The following is a 17,809-nucleotide window of genomic DNA, read 5'->3' as shown; positions in this document are numbered from 1 at the left end:
GAGGGAGTTAGATGTGGCCCTTGTGGCTAAGGGGATCAGAATTATGGAGAGAAGGCAGGGGATTAATAAAGTCTGAGTTGGATCTATCTACTCTGGGCCTGTATTGAATGGGGGTGTAGGATCGAAGGGAGATCTCCTACTCCTGCACCCAATTTCTATAATTTCTAGGATCTAGTTTGCAACATCGGGTTGAGAGGCGGTGTTGTGCAGTTTGTGGGCGTTACATGACTAGAGGGCACAGCCCCAGAATAAAGGGAAGCATTTTTAGAATGGTTTAACAACATGCAGCACCTTCTCAGCTCCAGAACCTCCAGCGACCTTGCCCTTCTCAACATGGCGGCCGGCACTAGTGAAAGAAGGTCTGAGACGCTCTGAACCGGATCTGAGGTGCGAGGCTTACACCCGGAAGTGATTGTGTGGTTGACAACCTGTGGATAACAAGGGCAGCGGCTCGGCGAGAGGGGGGTGGTCGGTGCCGGTGAAGGGCGCTCACCGCATGGAAACAAGGTGGGAGAGGAGAGGAGGCTGGATGCTTGTGATCAGAAGCCGCGGCGGTGTGTCTGTGTGTGTGTGGAGGTCAGCGGTGGTATCACCGCTTCGCCCGGGGTTGGAGGCTCCCCCACGCCGGAGCCGAGTAGCCCCGGCAACCGGCGCTTCCACACCCCTGCCTGTCCCCCTGTCAACTCCAGCCAAGCATCCCTGCCCGGCCCCAGGCAACGGATTTAAATGTATCTTACATGTATTTTAAATCTTCCCTTTGTCCGACTTCCTCTTTGCTCGAATTGACCGTTTTGTGTCTTTGCTGTTAGAAATATATTTGCGATTAGAAATACAATAAGAAATTCTCAACCATTCTCCGCGGTGGTTGCATTCATTGGTTTTGTACTATGATTGATCCGCCCATGACGAGACCATTAATAAATACTTTAAAACTAGCATATCCCTGATACTGGTGAACTTCCTATTTGCCAAGCAACTAATCTGCAATAGGGTGATTTCACCAAATGTCAAATGAGCGTAGATCCCCCCCCCACGTGACCGAAAAATTTAACTGGAGGACATATGTCACTTCGGTACATGTTAGTGAATGGGGAAACACGCACTTTCACACCCGTTAAAAACATGGAAAACGGCCAATTTTTGAGCTGAAATTTTCTGCGTTTGCTCGCTGAATTTCATCAAAAGTAAGTTAACAATGCCTTACTTTTGATTAAATTCAGCGAGCAAACGCGATAATTCCCGATATTTTGGACCTTTAAATCTCCACGGCAAATGTCTGCTGTTCACTTCCGCTGTTTTTCCACCTTCAGTTCCCTCTTGTAATTACCTTACTTTCTATCTTTTTTTTTACCTGAAAATTTAGGTCGCTGTGCTTCACGGTCACCCCGACTAGCACAGAAATTTCAGCTCAAAAATCGGCCGTTTTCCATGTTTTTAACGGGTGTGAAAGTGGGTGTTTCTCCATTCACTAACATGTACCGAAGTGACATATGTCCTCCAGTTAAATTTTTCGGTTACGTGAGGGGGGATCTACGCTCATTTGACATTTGGTGAAATCACCCTATACCATTCCATCTGTACCTTGGCCAGTGTCATCTCCCTATTGCCGCTATACCTTTAGCCTTAAGGGGTTTGATTTTGCTGATGTATAATGATTGATGATGTTGATTCTTAAAGTTATTTGCACGTCAACAACGCTACTCACATCAAACTCCATTATCTCATGAAAGAGCCAAATCACGATTGTCAGATGTTGTTTTAATACATCCACGTTATTTATTAGTCTAACTTCTTCCAAGTGACCATTATTTTTTTCATATCGTCTTGGATTGTACAGTGTTAGACAGATTCATCTTTAGTTTCTGGGTTCTGGGTTTTTTTGCGTCATCTCCTCTCACCAACTAGACCGACAATAGGTTAAGTGGGTATAACTCTGGAAACAATCCAAGGTGGGACCACTATAAAAACCACTAAGTCCTGGAAATGTTTGGGGCGCACAGCATCGGTGGAGAGAGAAACATATTTAACATTTCTACCTTCAGATGTAGAAAATTTAAAGTTGAGAAGAAAGAGTGGAGGAACAGAGCTAAATGAAAGGAAGGCCTTTGATAGGATAAAGGCAAGGCTGCACACTGGTGCAGCTATTAGAGCTGACTCGGAGATCCAGAGACCTGGGTTCGATCCTAACCTTGGGTGCTATCTGTGTGGAGTTTGCATGTTTTCCCTGTGACCGTGTGGGTTTCCTCCATGTGCTCCAGTTTACTCCCACATCCCAAAGACATGCAAGTTTGTAGGTTAATTGGCCTCTGTAAATTGTCCTTGGTGTGTAGGGAGTGGAAGCAAAAGTGGGATAACATAAACCTATTGTGAACGGATGGTTGGCGTGGACTCGGAGGACTGAATGGCCTGTTTGGATGTTGTATCTCTAAACTAATACCAGGAGGAATTGCTTGACGCCAGTGATAGCAGTGCTGATTGATGGGAATGGTAGAGGCTAGTGAATAGCAGAAGGTATGGCTGGAGATATAAAGATGATTTAAATCTTAAATTACTGGGCGAGGAGAGAAAAAGTAAATTAATGATGAAATCGTAAATTACAGAGACGGAATGGTTGATTTGATGAAGCCGAGTTTTAGTTAAAAATATAAGAAGATATTAAATTGACTTCTGGGCTAGCTTACAGCTTATATTTAGTCTCAAATTAGGCTTGCCTTAGGTTGTGGGTGTGTGAGATAATAAAACCGAAATAGTAGAATTTGTGTTGAGCTCCAAAATTTGTGATTTTTAGTTCAAGTAAGATGCTGTTCTGGAATTGCCAGAGAGGTGACAGATGAAATTTAATGCTGAGAATTAGAAGGTGTTACATTTTGTTAGGGGAGGATGAAAAGAGGGATTTGTAGCAAAAGTGCAGAATTTGGTTAATTGCCCTGGGTGTAAGCAGGTGGCATAAGAATGAGTTGATTGACATGAAAGAGAATAGATTTAGTTTAGAGATACTGCATGGAAACAGGCCCTTCGGCCCACCGAATCCGCACCGGCCAACAATCACCCCGTACATTAGTTCTATCCTACATACAAGGGACAATTTATAGAAGCCAATTAATCTACCAACCTGCATATCTTTGGTTGCAGGAGAAAACTAGAGCACCCGGAGAAAAGACACGTGATCACAGGGAGAACGTGTCACCTCTGCACAGTGAGCACTCGTAGTCAGGCTCAAACCCGAGCTTCTGGCTCTGTAAGGTAGTAACTAACGCTGCGCCACAGCGCCATCCGCTATGTTAAAGAGGAATGTGACTGATGGGAATGCTGTGAGACTGGGCATAGACATTGGAGGACTGAATGGTTTATTTTGTCATAAGAAAAGGTCAGAATATGAAATGGTAACAGCTATGAAAGGAGTTACAGGAACAAAGATCTGACATTGAATTTTATCATTAGACTTCTTCCTCTGTTTCATTTTGATCTCATGATCAAGCATTATCCAAAGCTCTGGGTGCCCAAGTATCTCTTGTAAAGTCCTCCATTGTTCATTTGCTGTTTAATCTGCTTATCTTTGATTCCAATCCAAAAGGGCTTGTGTTAATACTGAACTGCTCATGTAAGCTTTTATTGTGATGTTTTCCCTTGTTGTTTGTTTTAGTTTGTTAATGGGTGAATGATATAATTCAGAAGAACACAAGAAAACAGGGCAGGAGTTGATTACTCAGCCCCTCAAGCCTGCCACACCATTGAATATGATCATGGCTGATCTATGTTAGTATCAACTCCTCCTCTGTGCCAGTTCCCCATAACCCTCAATTCCTTGATCTTTCTACTATTTATCGATCTCCACCTTAAATTGAATAATCTTGTCTTCATCTGGGTCAGAGAATTCCAGAGATTCACCACCCTCTGAGAGAAATAATTTTGCCTTACCTCAGTGTTAAATGAATGGCCCTCTACGTTATAATTATATAAATTTTTTCTGCTACTTTATTCCATAGTTTAAATTTTTAATGACTAAAAACAGGGTTTCAAATGGATTGTTTTTCCAAGGTCTTGAGGTGGACGATACTTCTCCCAGACACATGATTTTAGCTAAACTTGCAATGTGAGTTTGCACTATTAATTTCCAAGGAGATATTGGCAGCCTTTAAATTGAAAAATTGCTCAAAAAATGAATCTCTTACAGTTTCAAACAAAATCTGTATGTTCATTCTGCAGAATTACTGGAAGAAAAACAGAAGGACAGTATCAAGAGTCTAACTCGGGTAAAGTTTCTAACCTGTTTTCTAAGATTATATGCAAAGCCTGTCTTCATCACTCTCCGGGGACTGCCGAGCTCAGTTTTCTATTATGTTTCCATTTCCTGCAACTGATCCATGTACCTGTACTAATCACAGCTTCTAGCGACTGACCTTGGCAATACCTCTCATTCAGCCTCTGATTGGTGTCCCTGATTAGTCTATAAATACTGATCTTGAATTATCTATTTAGCTTCACTTTTTACAAATTGTTCCCAAGTTATGTCTGCAGTATGGATAATATACCTGCTACATGTCCATAATCTCTCCTTCCTGATCCATCTCCTGATACAGTAAGAAATGTTGTCCCTAGATGCTGTTTCTGATCGATGCCTCCAAGTTTCTCTGTACTCATCCAACTTCACTGCACCTGTTGCACATGAAGGCTCTCAGTTTCCAGATCTTTAATGTCTCTTAATGCTATATCTGAATCTCTGAAATCAGTTTTCAGATATTGTGTTCTGTCCATTTCTCTAATCCTAGTATTTACATTGCACTGATTCCTGCATTTAGTTGAATATTTGTTGCTAAAATCCTTCATCCCTCAAAACAGTCTGCTAAATCTTCTCTGCATCCTTCCAAAATGTGGTGACCAGAACTGGATGCAGTATTTTAGATATGGTTTAACCATAGCTTTATAAGGTTCAGCATCACTTCATTGCTTTTATACTCAGCGTCTCTATTTGTGAAACTATTTGCTTTGATAATTTTTGCTACTTTCTCAATATGTACTGTTGCTTTCAAAATCGGTGCAAACCGGATTGTCACGACCCGAAACGTCACACAGTCCTTCTCTCCAGAGATGCTGCCTGTCCCGCTGAGTTACTCCAACATTTTGTGTCTACCTTAATCAATGTGCAGTTATCTCTATTCCTGCACTCAGTTTAAAACTAAACACAAGTGATGGAGCAACTTAAAGGGTCAGGTAGCATCTGCAGAGGGAATGGACAAGTGACATTTTGGATCAAGACCCTTCTTCAGGCGGGTAATGAGCTGCGGATGGCACAAGTGATAGGTGGATACATGTGAAGGAGGGTTACATTGGCAGACAGGTGGACAAAGGCGAGAGATGAAAAGGATACAATGGGTGTGAGATAAAGGGAGTGAAATGTGAAGCCAGAGAGAGGAAGGGATTTAAGTGGAAGGGGTAGGATAGTAGGAGAAATGGGTGCACATCTGGGTGGAACATGGGTAAGAGAGGGGAGGAAAAAAAGTGTGGGGTTGGGTCTTACCTAAAATTGGAGAATTCAATGTTCAAACAATTGGGTTGTGAGCTACCCAAGAGGCATATAAGGTGCTGTTCCTCCAGTTTGCGTCTTGGAGTGAAGAGGCCCCAGGCCAGAAAGGTTGATAGGGGAATGAGAAGTGGAGTTAAAATGGTTAGCAACTAGGCAATCCAGCAGGCCTAGGCAGACTGAGTGTTCTGCAAAATGGTGGCCTAGTAGTCTATGCTATGTAAAGGAAGTCACATTGGGAGCACCAAATGTGGTAGATGAAGTGAGAGGTGGGGCATCTGAACCTTTGTCTCACCTGGAAGGACTGCTGAGATCCCTGGATGGATGTGAGGGAGGAAGTTTAGGGAGAGGTGCTACATCTCCTGCGGTTGCAGAAGGGGTGGTTTAAGTGGGATGGGGTGAGCGAACCAAGGAGTTACAGAGATAGTCTCTATGGAAAGCATAAAGGGAAGGTGTGAATGATCATGTTGAAGGTGGTGCAAATGTCAGTGAACGATGTGTTGGATGGGGTTAAAGGTAAGATCAGAGGAAATCTATCCTTGTTCCATCTAGGAGGAGGTGGAGCGACAGCAGAACCATGGGATATAGAGCAGATGTGGTTGAGGGATCCATCTACAACAGCAGGGGGAAACCATGTTTCCTAAAGAAAGAGGACATATTGGGGAGAGAGATGTCTGAGATGGTCAGCGATTGCCCCTCACTTTCCCCCTTCTCCCCCTCTCTTCCTTATGCCACACCAGGGTGCGCACTCATTTCTCACACAATCCTGCTTTTCTTTCCCCCCACCTTCCACATTATATAAATATTTAGCTTGTTCTTGTATTCTGTGCCTCAGCTAATGAAAGCAAGCATCCTATAAACATTAACCTGCTACCTTGTAATGGTGTTGTGGACATAGAATCCAAGTTCCTCTATTCCTCCATACATTGTACCCTAGTTCTGTTTGGTCTCTTATATATCGTTGCATTACCAACTGTATCACTTCACTCTTTCCTATATTTAAGTACATTTGCAACTTTTCTGTCCAACTGACCAAAACATCTATATTTTCCTTCCAACCATATTATCAATTTTTATATCATCTCCAAACTCCTCAAACTGCCCTAAATTATTAATATACATTACAAAAGACAAAGGATTGAATGCAGAACCCTGTGAAATCTAATATTAACATTCCCGTCACAAAACCCATCGAACTTCGCCCTTTGTTTTCTGCCGTTGAGTCAATTTTGGATCCAATTTGCCACGTTCTTTTGGATCCCTTTTGCATTATTGATCAGTCTGCCGTGCAAAGTCTTGTCAAAACCATTGCCAAGATCCACATAAACTATTATCGAATAGAGTGGTTTTGTTGATTCTCCTTTTATCTCCTCAAAAAATACAATAATTAATCAGACATGACCTGTTCTTAACAAACCGAAGATGTCTGCTTTTGGTTAATTTGTGCCTTTCTAAATTAAGGTTTATAACAACCCTCAGAATTGATTCCAATAATTCATCCTCCATTTAACCAGCTAGCCAGCTATAATTGTTTGGTTTATTTCGACCTCTATTTTTAGATAATGGTACAACATTAATAAGCCTCAATGCTCTGGGACTATTCCTATAACCAGAGAGGCTTGAAAATTGTCAGAGCCTCAGCAATTCTCTCCATTACTTCTGTTAACAACTTTATCTGGGCCTGGTTATTTATCTGCTTCCAAAGACAATAAACCCCTTAATCCTTTTTCTCTTACTATACTTACTCCTTTGGGTATTTCATACAAGCCTCCATAACAGCAAATTCAGCATCATCTGTTTCTGCTTTGAAAACTGCTGTAAAATATTCATTAAAAACCTTCCCCGCATCCTCTGCATTGACATACAGGTTACCTTTATGATCATGTCTTTTTCTTGTTAACCACTTGCTCTTTATGTACATAAAGCATCTTTGAATTTACTCTAATTTTACTTCCCAGTTTTTTTTCTATGGCCTCTGTGTTTTTCTAATCAGTTTTTTAAATTTCACTCGTACACTCTACTGAACCACGCTTTCTGCTGCATGAAGCTCCTGCTCTCTCTTATGAGTTTCACTCTTTTACATCCTCTATTTATTTTGCTCATAAAATCTAGATTAGGCAGTCCGATCTCTAATTGTGGGAATATCTTGACTTTGAAAATCCTGAATCTCCTCCCTTAATGCCTCCGATTGCTCCGAGGCTGATTCACCTTCAAGTGATTATTTCCAGACAGCTTGTGATACTGCTTCAGTCTTGCGAATTTGGCCTTAACCAATTTAGAAACCTTGCTATTTTACCCTCCTTCAGTTATGATCGCAACCAAACAAATTCTCTCCAAATGACACTCGTATCATCTGCCTAGTTTCATTCCCTAAAACAAAATCTTTTAGACTTTGTAGACTGGCTAAAAATGTTGTTGTGACATCAGTTTCGGAGTTCTGGGCCCTTTATGACTTTACACACATTGTAAACCATTTAATAATAGGATAATTATTAACCCCCCCCCCCCCCCCCCCCCCCCCCATTGTCAATCTGTTTCTTTACACTACATCTGACCTGTGTCTTCCTTTGACCAGGCATTGGGTCTGACGAATGTACAGGTACCTCCATCTCTGGTTACTTTATCAATCTCCTAGTTATAATCTCAGTCTCTTGGCATTCTGCCTAACTTGTGTCTCCAATTCTGCATAGAGATAGTGTGTCATACTGCACAGAAACAGGCCCTACAATCCACCAAGTCTGCGCTGACCATCAAGCATCCATTTACACCAATCCTGTTTTATTCTTCACACATCACATCAACTCCCCAAAGATTCTACCACTCGCCAACATGCTTGGGGCAATTAATGGTGGCCAATTTATCCATCAGTCCACACGTCTTTGAGATGTGTGCTGAGGATGTAGGATTAGGAAATGCGAACACCCACAGGAAACCCAGAGAATGATCACAGAGAATGTGCAAGGCCCACATGGACAGCACCCAAGGTCAGGATTGTACTCTGGTCTTGGCACTGTGAGGCAGCAGCTCTCTAGCTGTGCCACCCTACTGTATCCAAATAGAGTAAATCTTTACACAGAGGGTGATGAGTGCCTGCAGTGTGCTGCTGGGCTTGGTAGTTGTAGCAGATACGGTAGTGGCATTTAAAAGACTTTTGGATATGATGACATTAACCTCATATAATACCAGGCCCACGTTTTTAATTTGAAAAGAGCTCAATAATTTCATCACCTTTGTGGTCAGTTTCTATTGTGCTCCAAACATCACACGATCCATCTATGACTCTACCCCTCTCGTTTTGGATCTCTCCATGTCATGGGATAGGCAAGCACACAGACCCCCACAGCTGTCCTAATTGTTCTTCCTCCCATCTGCAACATTTCATTCTCCCAGTTCCTTCGTTTCCATCGTGTTTGCTGTGATGATGGGATATTCCACACAAGTGCCTCTGAAATGTCTATCTTCTTCTACTGTGACTTTTCACTTTGTGATAGCGTCAGAGCCCTTGATTATATCTTGTGATCATCATGATACAGTTTCATAGGACTCTGGCTAGATCGCATTTGGAGTATAATGTGCAGTTCGGGTTGCCCCATTACAGGAATGATGTGGAGGCTTTGGAAAGGGTGCAGCGGATGTTTACCAGAATGATGGTTGGATTAGGGGGGTATTAGCTACAGGAAGGCATTGGACAGACTTGGATTGTTTCCTCTGGAATGCCAGAGGTTGCAGCGAGACCTGATAGAAGCATAAACAATTATGAGATTGCAGCGTTCAGTCTGTAGGCAGAATGTCAAGAGACTGAGATTATAACTAGGAGATTGATAAAGTAACCAGGTGTTACATGTTAAGTTGGTCCGCTAACGTAATTATCATTGCTGCTATAGCTGAGCAAGGTTGTTCTCTCGGGCTCAGCCATCTGTTGACTGCCTAGGTCTCAAGGTGAGACAAGCTTAAGTAGCAGGACACTCCCCCTAGGCCGTGACGTCACGTGCCAGTCCTCGTAGCTACTGATGCGGGTTCTACCATAAGTGGTCTGTGTATCAGCTGACGCCACAAGATGCATAGATAAGGTAGACAGTCATAATCATTTCCCAGGATGGAGAAACCAAATACTAGACGGCATAACATTAAGGTGAGAATGGCAAAGTGGCAAAGGAGATGTGCAGGGCAATTGTGTTTTACACAGAGGGTGGTGAGTGCCTGGAATGTGCTGCTGGGTCAGTCATTGAAACAAATATAATAGTGGCATTTAAAGGACTTTTGGATAGGCACATGGATGTACAGGGAATGGAAGGATATGGATTATGTGCTGGCAGATAAGTGATGATCTTGGCATCATGTTCAGCACAGACATTGTGGGCCAAAGGGCCTATTCTTGTGCTGTACTATTCTACGTTCTATTCCCTGCACGCCTGCTATCACCTCCTTTCCTCGTGGATGGACCAAGAACATAGTTCCCCTGATCCTCACCATCCGTCTCGCCAGCCTCTGCGTTTAGCAGATCACCTTTTGTCATTTCTGTCAGCTTCATTGTGATGCCACCACCAAACACGAACTTCCCTTCCTTTCTGTGTTTCGAAGGGATTGTTCCCTTTGCTATTCCTTGGTTTGCTCTTCTGTGACTACCTACCACTTTCCAATGCACCTGCAGGAGATGCATCGCCAGTGCTTTCACCTATTGCCACCTGTCACCATCCAGTAACAGGAACAGTCTTTCCAGGTGAAGCAATGATCCACTTGCACATCATCCAACCTAGTGTTCAGGTTTTCACAATGTGGTTTTCTTTATCTTGGAGCTACCAAATGTAGATTGGGTGATTACTTTGTGGAGCACCACAGGAGTGATCCTGAACTTCCAGTTGCCTTATGCTGTAATTTCCCCATGTCATTTTCAGTCTCCTTGCTTCATTGGCCTCCTGCACTGTTACAGGCTAAGTTAAAGCACCTCATCTTCTGTATGAACATGTTTGCAGCCTTCTACACTTATCAAATTCTCCAACTGCAGGTAACTCACTTTCTCTCTGACTGACCTTTTCTTTTAGTTCTTTTGGCTCAGTTTCTCTTTTATTATTTATATAGTCGGGCATGGGCCGGTCCCACGACTTTCCCACGAGCAAAACATTACACAAACCAAGAAACTTAATCTCATCCGTGCTTTTCTTTAACAGCAGTGTTTACTCATTTGTTCAAAGATATTCCCCTTTGTTCAACCTATCCCTCCTCCACCTTATCTGTGACTGCAAACTAACCCTTCAGGGTAAAAAACCTAAAAAGGTTTAATTTTCATCAAAATGAAAAAATAGGAAAAAGTTTTCACTTGGAGACAATAACAAACTAAACTGAAACTAACTTATTTTTCCTATTTTTTCATTTTGATGAAAATGAAAAAAATAGGAAAAATAAGTTCGTTTTAATTTAGTTTGATATTGTCACCAAGTGAAAACAATAACAAACTAAACTGAAACTAACTTATTTTTCCTATTTTTTCATTTTGGATGAAGGATACCAGACTTGAAATGTTAACCATTTATCCTTCGACAAGTGCTGCCTGACCTGCTGAGTATTCCCAGCATTTTCTGTTTTTGTTCCTCTTTATTTCTTTGTCTATATGTGATACTCGTCGATTCTGCTGCACCTGGGCCATGTCTAAAAATCCAGTAATGAACTTACTTGACTAATTTTGGTCTTTGTGTGCTGAACCTGACTCATTTCTCTCATCTCGCTTTGGCTATTATTCCATGATATTTTATGGACTCCACCTAAGCCTCGCTTTAATGCAGAGACCAAGAGATCAAAAGAACATAGAAGCAAAGTAATATGGTATCCCGAGCAAGAATGGACACCTGAGTCTGGTACAGCCTTGTTCCGGATACCATATTACTTTGCTTCAATGTTCTTTTGAACGTGATGCTTTTTGAAATATTCTTCAGAGTTTAATTGGATCCAATGAGAATGAGACGGCAGGTACAGAACTGTTGATTTTTCAGCTCCATCTTGGACAACTGATTCTGATTTGTGCTGTTTTATTGCAGGATTTTCTTGGCCTGAATTTGAAGCATCAGCCTGACGATGAATGACAAGTGTGCTAGTACTTTTACAGGTATTCTGTGTAACAATGTGACTGTGAAATGTCAGCGCTGGGAATGATCTATTGCGAGTGATACATGCAGTTAGATGTTTTCTTCACGTTGTTGATTTTTTCCCTACGTTTTTTTGTTCTTTCTGCTATTTCAGCCTCTCACACTGTGGGTTCATGGTGACCTATGCTCTGTAACTATGGGGACACAGAAAGCCATTCAGCCCAACGGGTTCATGCGGTAGAGGTTCACCAGACTGTTTCCTGGGATGGCAGAACTTTCATGTGAAGAAAGACTGGATAGACTCGGCTTGTACTCGCTAGAATTTAGAAGATTGAGGGGGGATCTTAGAGAAACTTACAAAATTCTTAAGGGGTTGGACAGGCTAGATGCAGGAAGATTGTTCCCGATGTTGGGGAAGTCCAGAACAAGGGGTCACAGTTTAAGGATAAGGGGAAAGTCTTTTAGGACCGAGATGAGAATTTTTTTTTTCACAGATTCACCAGTGGAATTCTTTGCCACAGAAGGTAGTTGAGGCCAGTTCATTGGCTATATTTAAGAGGGAGTTAGATATGGCCCTTGTAGCTAAAGGGATCAGGGGGTATGGAGAGAAGGCAGGTACAGGATACTGAGTTGGATGATCAGTCATGATCATATTGAATTGCGGTGCAGGCTTGAAAGGCCAAATGGCCTACTCCTGCACCTATTTTCTATGATTCTATGCCAGATAGGATCAGAGCAATCTCATCAATCCCTTCTTATTTCTGTGCAATCCTACAGCCTTTGCTCTTCATATGCCTGTCAACTTCCCCTTCGATTTGCCTTTCTATTTGCCTCTGCTTGGAATAATTTTCAATAGCTAATTCACATTATGTCAGTTTAGAAACTTTACTCTCAATATATCTTTGTCGTTTCATACGACTGTGCTAAATGCACCATAAACAAACAGTTGGGGGAACCGAGCGGCCAGGCAGCGTTTGTGGAGGGAAATGGACAAACAATGTCTTGGGTTAGGACCCTTCTTAAAGTAGGATAAATGTGCCTTAGTTGTGAAAACTATCACAAATTATTTTTTTTAAATACCATCACATGAACTGCATACAGTCAAAAATATATAAGATATTCTACATTTACAGAACTATCTAATCAAGAGATGGGCAAATTTTTATTCTGATCACTGTCCTTGTAATTTGATCACTGTGGACAACTGAATTGAGGGCACAATCACATATAGTTGTGAAAGGTTCTCATAGAGCATGGTTAAATTCACTGTCCTAGACCTATAGTCATTGTCAGTGCTGTTAATTAACAGCTCCAAAGTACCGGACCTGAACCCGGCCTCCATTGCAGTCTGTACGATTTCTCTTTGACTTGTGTGGGTTTTCCTTTGGTGCTCCGGCTTCTTCTTCCAGCGTGCTGGTTGGGACATTAAATGCCACTGCAAACACCGCCTCTTACTCCCCACTATAATTGTATCAACTTTTGTGGGTTCACTCTACAGCCTCCTACATTCCAGTGAGAATAAACCCAGCCTATCCAATCTCTCCTTCTATCCACATCCACCATTCCAGGCAACATCCTGGTGAATGTCTTCTGCATTTTATGTATTTTCTGTTTGCGTGCATTTTGAATGTGTGGGTTTGTTGGTTGGGGGCTTCTGGAGGTCTGAATTTCCCTGAGAGGATCAATAAAGTATTTATTATTATTATTCCCTCTGTTGCGATTATATGCTTCCTCTAGTGCAGTGTTTCTCAACCTTTTTACCCTTACGGAACCCTTGAAATAATTTTCATGTCTCAGGGAACCCCTATATAAATATTATTATATGTCTTTATTAAACTCTTTCCTTCTCTTTCTTAAACTTAAAGTTCATAAGGCTAACACAATATATTTTTCTGATAACTGGTTTAAGCCAAAAATAAAGTACGTTTTTCTCAAGTTTATTGACAATACCAAAAAAAACCTGAAATCAAACTGCTTGTTCAAAACAAGCAAATAAAGGCAAACAGAAGAACTAACCTTGGAGGAGCGAAAGAGAGAGAGAAAACAACACAGACCTTTCACAAACCAACAAAAACGTACATAAATAAACTTTTGATAAACTAACAAAAATAAACATAACCTTACTTAATTTTTTTAAATTCATAAAACATCCCTAAATTACGGGAAATTTACTAAATAACGTGGGTAAATGAGGGACTGTACCTGCACGGCAGGAAGCACGGACAGGACTGATGGAGACCGTCATGCGTCCGTACTCGAGTGAGTCACTTGATGATACACGTGTATAATAAAATTACGAATATGAAATGAAACACAAAAATGACTCAAAAATGCATATGATTACATATGATTAGCCTATCTATCACTATTTCTCTCGGAACCCCGGGCGGCCTCTCGCGGAACCCCCTAGCGTTACGGGGAACCTCGGTTGAGAAACGCTGCTCCAGTGTGACATTCAGAACTGCACACGATACTCTAAAGTGCAGTATAAACAATATTTTGTACAACTGAAAATATGACATCCCCACACTTGAATTCAATACCTTGGTCTATTTAAGCAGGCATACCATATGCTTTTTTACACTAGTTATAATAATAATAATAATACATTTTATTTATGGGTGCCTTTCAAGAGTCTCAAGGACACCTTACAAATATTTAGCAGGTAGAGGAAAAAAATGTAAGGGGAATGAAATAAATAGTAGAGACATGACCAGTACACAAAGTAAAGACAGAATTCAATACAAAACACAATATGAGGCAATTAATGCACATATGAAAAGGGAGGGGGACGTGGGGCTAAGGAAAGGCAGAGGTGAAGAGATGGGTCTTGAGGCGGGACTGGAAGATGGTGAGGGACACGGAATTGCGGATCAGTTGGGGTAGGGGGTTCCAGAGCCTGGGAGCTGCCCTGGAGAAGGCTCTGTCCCCAAAACTGCGGAGGTTGGACTTGTGGATGGAGAGGAGACCGGTTGATGTGGATCTGAGGGTTGGTAGGGGGAGAGGAGAGGAGATCAGTGAGATATGGGGGGGCCAGATGGTGGAGGGCTTTGTAGGTGAGGATCAGGATTTTGTAGGTGATCCGGTGGGAGATGGGAAGCCAGTGAAGTTGTTTGAGGACTGGAGTGATGTGATGCCAGGATTTGGTGTGGGTGATGAGTCGGGTGGCTGCGTCTGGACCAGTTGGAGTCGGTTGATGTAGGTGGAGCTGATGCCAAGGAGAAGTGAGTTGCAGTAGTCCAGTCGGGAGGAGATGAAGGCATGGATGAGTCTTTCAGCAGCAGGAGGTGTGAGAGAGGGTCTGAGTTTGGCAATGTTGCGGAGATGGAAGATGGAGTTTTTAATGACATGGCGGATGTGAGGCTCAAGGGAGAGGGTGGAATCAAAGATCACGCCAAGGTTGCAGGCCTGGGGAGATGGGGAGACAGTGGTGCCGTCGATGGTGAGAGTGGGGTTATTGATTTTGCTGAGTGTGGCTTTGGAGCCTATGAGGAGGAATTCTGTCTGATCGCTGTTGAGTTTGAGGAAATTATGTTGCATCCAGGTTTTTATAGCTGACAAACAGGAGTTGATATGGGAGAGGGGGGGTTGTGGGGGGATTTGGTGCCGAGGTAGATCTGGGTGTCGTCAGCGTAACAGTGGAAGTCCAGGTTGAAGTGGCGGAGTATCTGACCAAGGGGGAGGATGTAGATGATGAAGAGGAGGGGGCCGAGTACGGAGCCTTGGGGAACGCCTTGAGTGACTGTGGCTGTAGCAGAGGTGTGGTTGTGGAGAGAGATGAAGTGGGATCTGTTGGAAAGGTAGGAACGGAGCCAGCTGAGTGCAGAGCCTTCAATGCCGAGGTCTTTGAGTCTGGTGAGCAGGATGTTATGGTTCACTGTATCGAAGGCTGCGCTCAGGTCGAGGAGGATGAGGATGTTGAGGGAACCGGTGTCAGCAGAGGTGAGGAGGTCGTTGAGGACTTTGAGGAGAGCAGTTTCTGTGCTATGGAGGGGGCGAAAGCCAGATTGGAGGGGTTCAAGTAGGTTATACGCAAGGAGGTGGGAATGAAGTTGCGACGCAACGATACGCTCCAGGGTTTTTGAAAGAAAGGGGAGGTTTGAGATTGGGCGGTAGTTAATGAGAGGGGAGGGATCAAGACCAGGTTTCTTTAAGATTGGTGTGACAGCAGCAGTTTTAAAAGCGGAGGGGACAATTCCTTGGGACAATGAGGAGTTGAAGAGATTAGTGAGGTTATCTGCCTGTGTTGCCATTTTTATGGAACTATGGACTTGCAGCACAAGATCTTTCATTACATTAATTAGACTTCTAAAATCTCAGCCACTTGTTCTGCATGTCCTACCAGAATTTGACATCCTAAAGTGCATCCCCTCGCACTCATCAGGATTAAATTCCATCTGTCACCATTCTGCCCAACTTTCCAGCTGGTCTATGTCTTGCTGTATCCCTGGACAACCTTCCCTGGACAACCTTCTTTGCTGCTGACAACTCTATCACTCTTTGAGTCGTCAGCAAACCTGCTTGTTGTACCATCTACATTCTCATCCAAATCATTTTTATAAATTACAAACTACAAAGGTCCCAATTGGTGCACAATTTGTGACAGAATTCCAGTAGCTGTTCACAGAACAGTACAAGTTAATTGAACCCCTGCACAATTGTACATGGGTCCGGAGAATTTAGACAGAAATAAAGAGTGAATGTCCTGTTGCACCAGCTGAGGGCAGTCAAGTTCTGCAGCAAAGGCTAATACCGCTACTTCCTTGTTTAAAGATTCACTGTAAAACACTGCTGATTTATTCAATGTCTTAGAATTTCTATTGTGTCTGACCTCAGCAGCAATACTGACGGTGCCACTGTGGGTGGGTCACTCATTTAAGATAGAGGTGAGGATTTATTTTCTTGCAGAAAGTCGTGAGTTTTTGGAACTATCTTCTTCAAAGAGCAGTGAATATTTTTAAGACGAGTGCCGATAGATGCTGGATAAGCAAAGGCTGAAAGATTTTTTGTGGGTAGACGTGAAAGCTGATTTGAGGTTGCACTCCAATCAGTCTTGAGCTTATTGAATGGTGGAGCAGGTTTGAGGGGCACCATAGGCCATTCAATCCATTGTTACAGGCCTGTTCTTTGAAAGATCTAGACCTCTCCCCTGATCTGTTCCCAGAGCCCAACAACTGTTCTATTTTACGCATTTGTCCATTTTACAGACTGTGCCCATTGCTATTGGGGCCAGCATTTAGTAACTAATTTCTCCTGAGAATTTCTTCCTTATCTTGAATTAAAACATGTTTTTAGTTTTGCTTTGTTAGTTGATATTGAAGCTGTTCCCCATTATCCTTTCTGGTAACGCATTCTAGATCTATTATTCAATGTGTAAAGGAACAAATCTCCTCAATGCTTTTATTAATTATTTTAAATCTGTGTATGTTGATTATCCAACCTTTGCAACTAATAAGTAAGGTCCTATAAACTCGATTAAAGCCTCCCACAATTTTGAACACCTACAGTTTTATTACTTTCTCTGCGTTAATTAGAAAACACTCCAACCTCTGCACAATTGCAGATAATTTAGGCCCTTCTTTCTGAGTGCCATTATAGTAAATGTTTTCACTCTTTTTTTTGGATATGGATAAGCTGGTAGAGCCACATCCTACTGAAGTCCAATACAAGTTTTGAACAAGGGATCAGTGAAATTACATCACCCACCCCAACAGCTTCATGTGCACCTGTACAGGCATCAGATCGGCCTTCCAGATATGCATCTACAGAGCAAATGGCTTGTATGGTGTTCCCAGCTATGTCCTTGGAACCTGTGTGGACCAGATGGCAGGAGCATTCATGGACAGCTTTAACTTCTCAAATCTGAAGTTCCCAACTGCTTTAAGATGACCACTATCCTCCCAATGCCAAAGAAAAGCACTGTAGTGTGCCATAATGACCACTGCCCAGTGACACTGACATGTGCTTCGAGAGGCTGGTCATGGCACACATCAACTTCAGCCTCCCAAGCAGCCTAGATATACTGCAATTTGCCTACCACTGAAACAAGTCCATGGCAGATGTCATCTCTCTGGCTCCACACTCATAACTGCAACATCTGAATAGCAAGGACCTACGTTAGACTCCCTGTTTATTGACTATCATAACTCCACCTTCAACACCATATTCCAAGCAAAGTATTCTCCAAATACTGGGACCTAGTTGCTCA

General features: G+C 42.5%; 1 protein-coding gene across 6 annotated transcripts in view; it reads left to right on the top strand.

Annotated features, from left to right (window-relative positions):
• Nucleotides 1-373: 373 nt before the first annotated feature.
• exd3 (exonuclease 3'-5' domain containing 3) overlaps nucleotides 374-17,809 on the top strand; it is a 102,041-nt gene continuing 84,605 nt past the window's right edge. For 2 of the 6 annotated variants that reach the window (XM_055659986.1, XM_055659982.1), the window contains exons 1-3: nucleotides 374-507; nucleotides 4,207-4,253; nucleotides 11,554-11,621. In XM_055659986.1, coding sequence (XP_055515961.1) covers nucleotides 11,595-11,621 — 27 coding nt within the window. In that variant the 5' untranslated portion in view covers nucleotides 374-507; nucleotides 4,207-4,253; nucleotides 11,554-11,594. Of the gene's footprint in view, nucleotides 508-3,132; nucleotides 3,244-3,735; nucleotides 3,757-4,206; nucleotides 4,254-11,553; nucleotides 11,622-17,809 lie in introns of those variants that run through there. The other 4 variants (XM_055659987.1, XM_055659984.1, XM_055659985.1 and 1 more) reach the window with 4 other exon arrangements.

The sequence above is a fragment of the Leucoraja erinacea genome, chromosome 31, assembly GCF_028641065.1.
Source record: "Leucoraja erinacea ecotype New England chromosome 31, Leri_hhj_1, whole genome shotgun sequence".
Classification (NCBI taxonomy): Eukaryota; Metazoa; Chordata; class Chondrichthyes; order Rajiformes; family Rajidae; genus Leucoraja; species Leucoraja erinaceus.
This window is presented reverse-complemented; position numbering and strand designations above follow the sequence as displayed.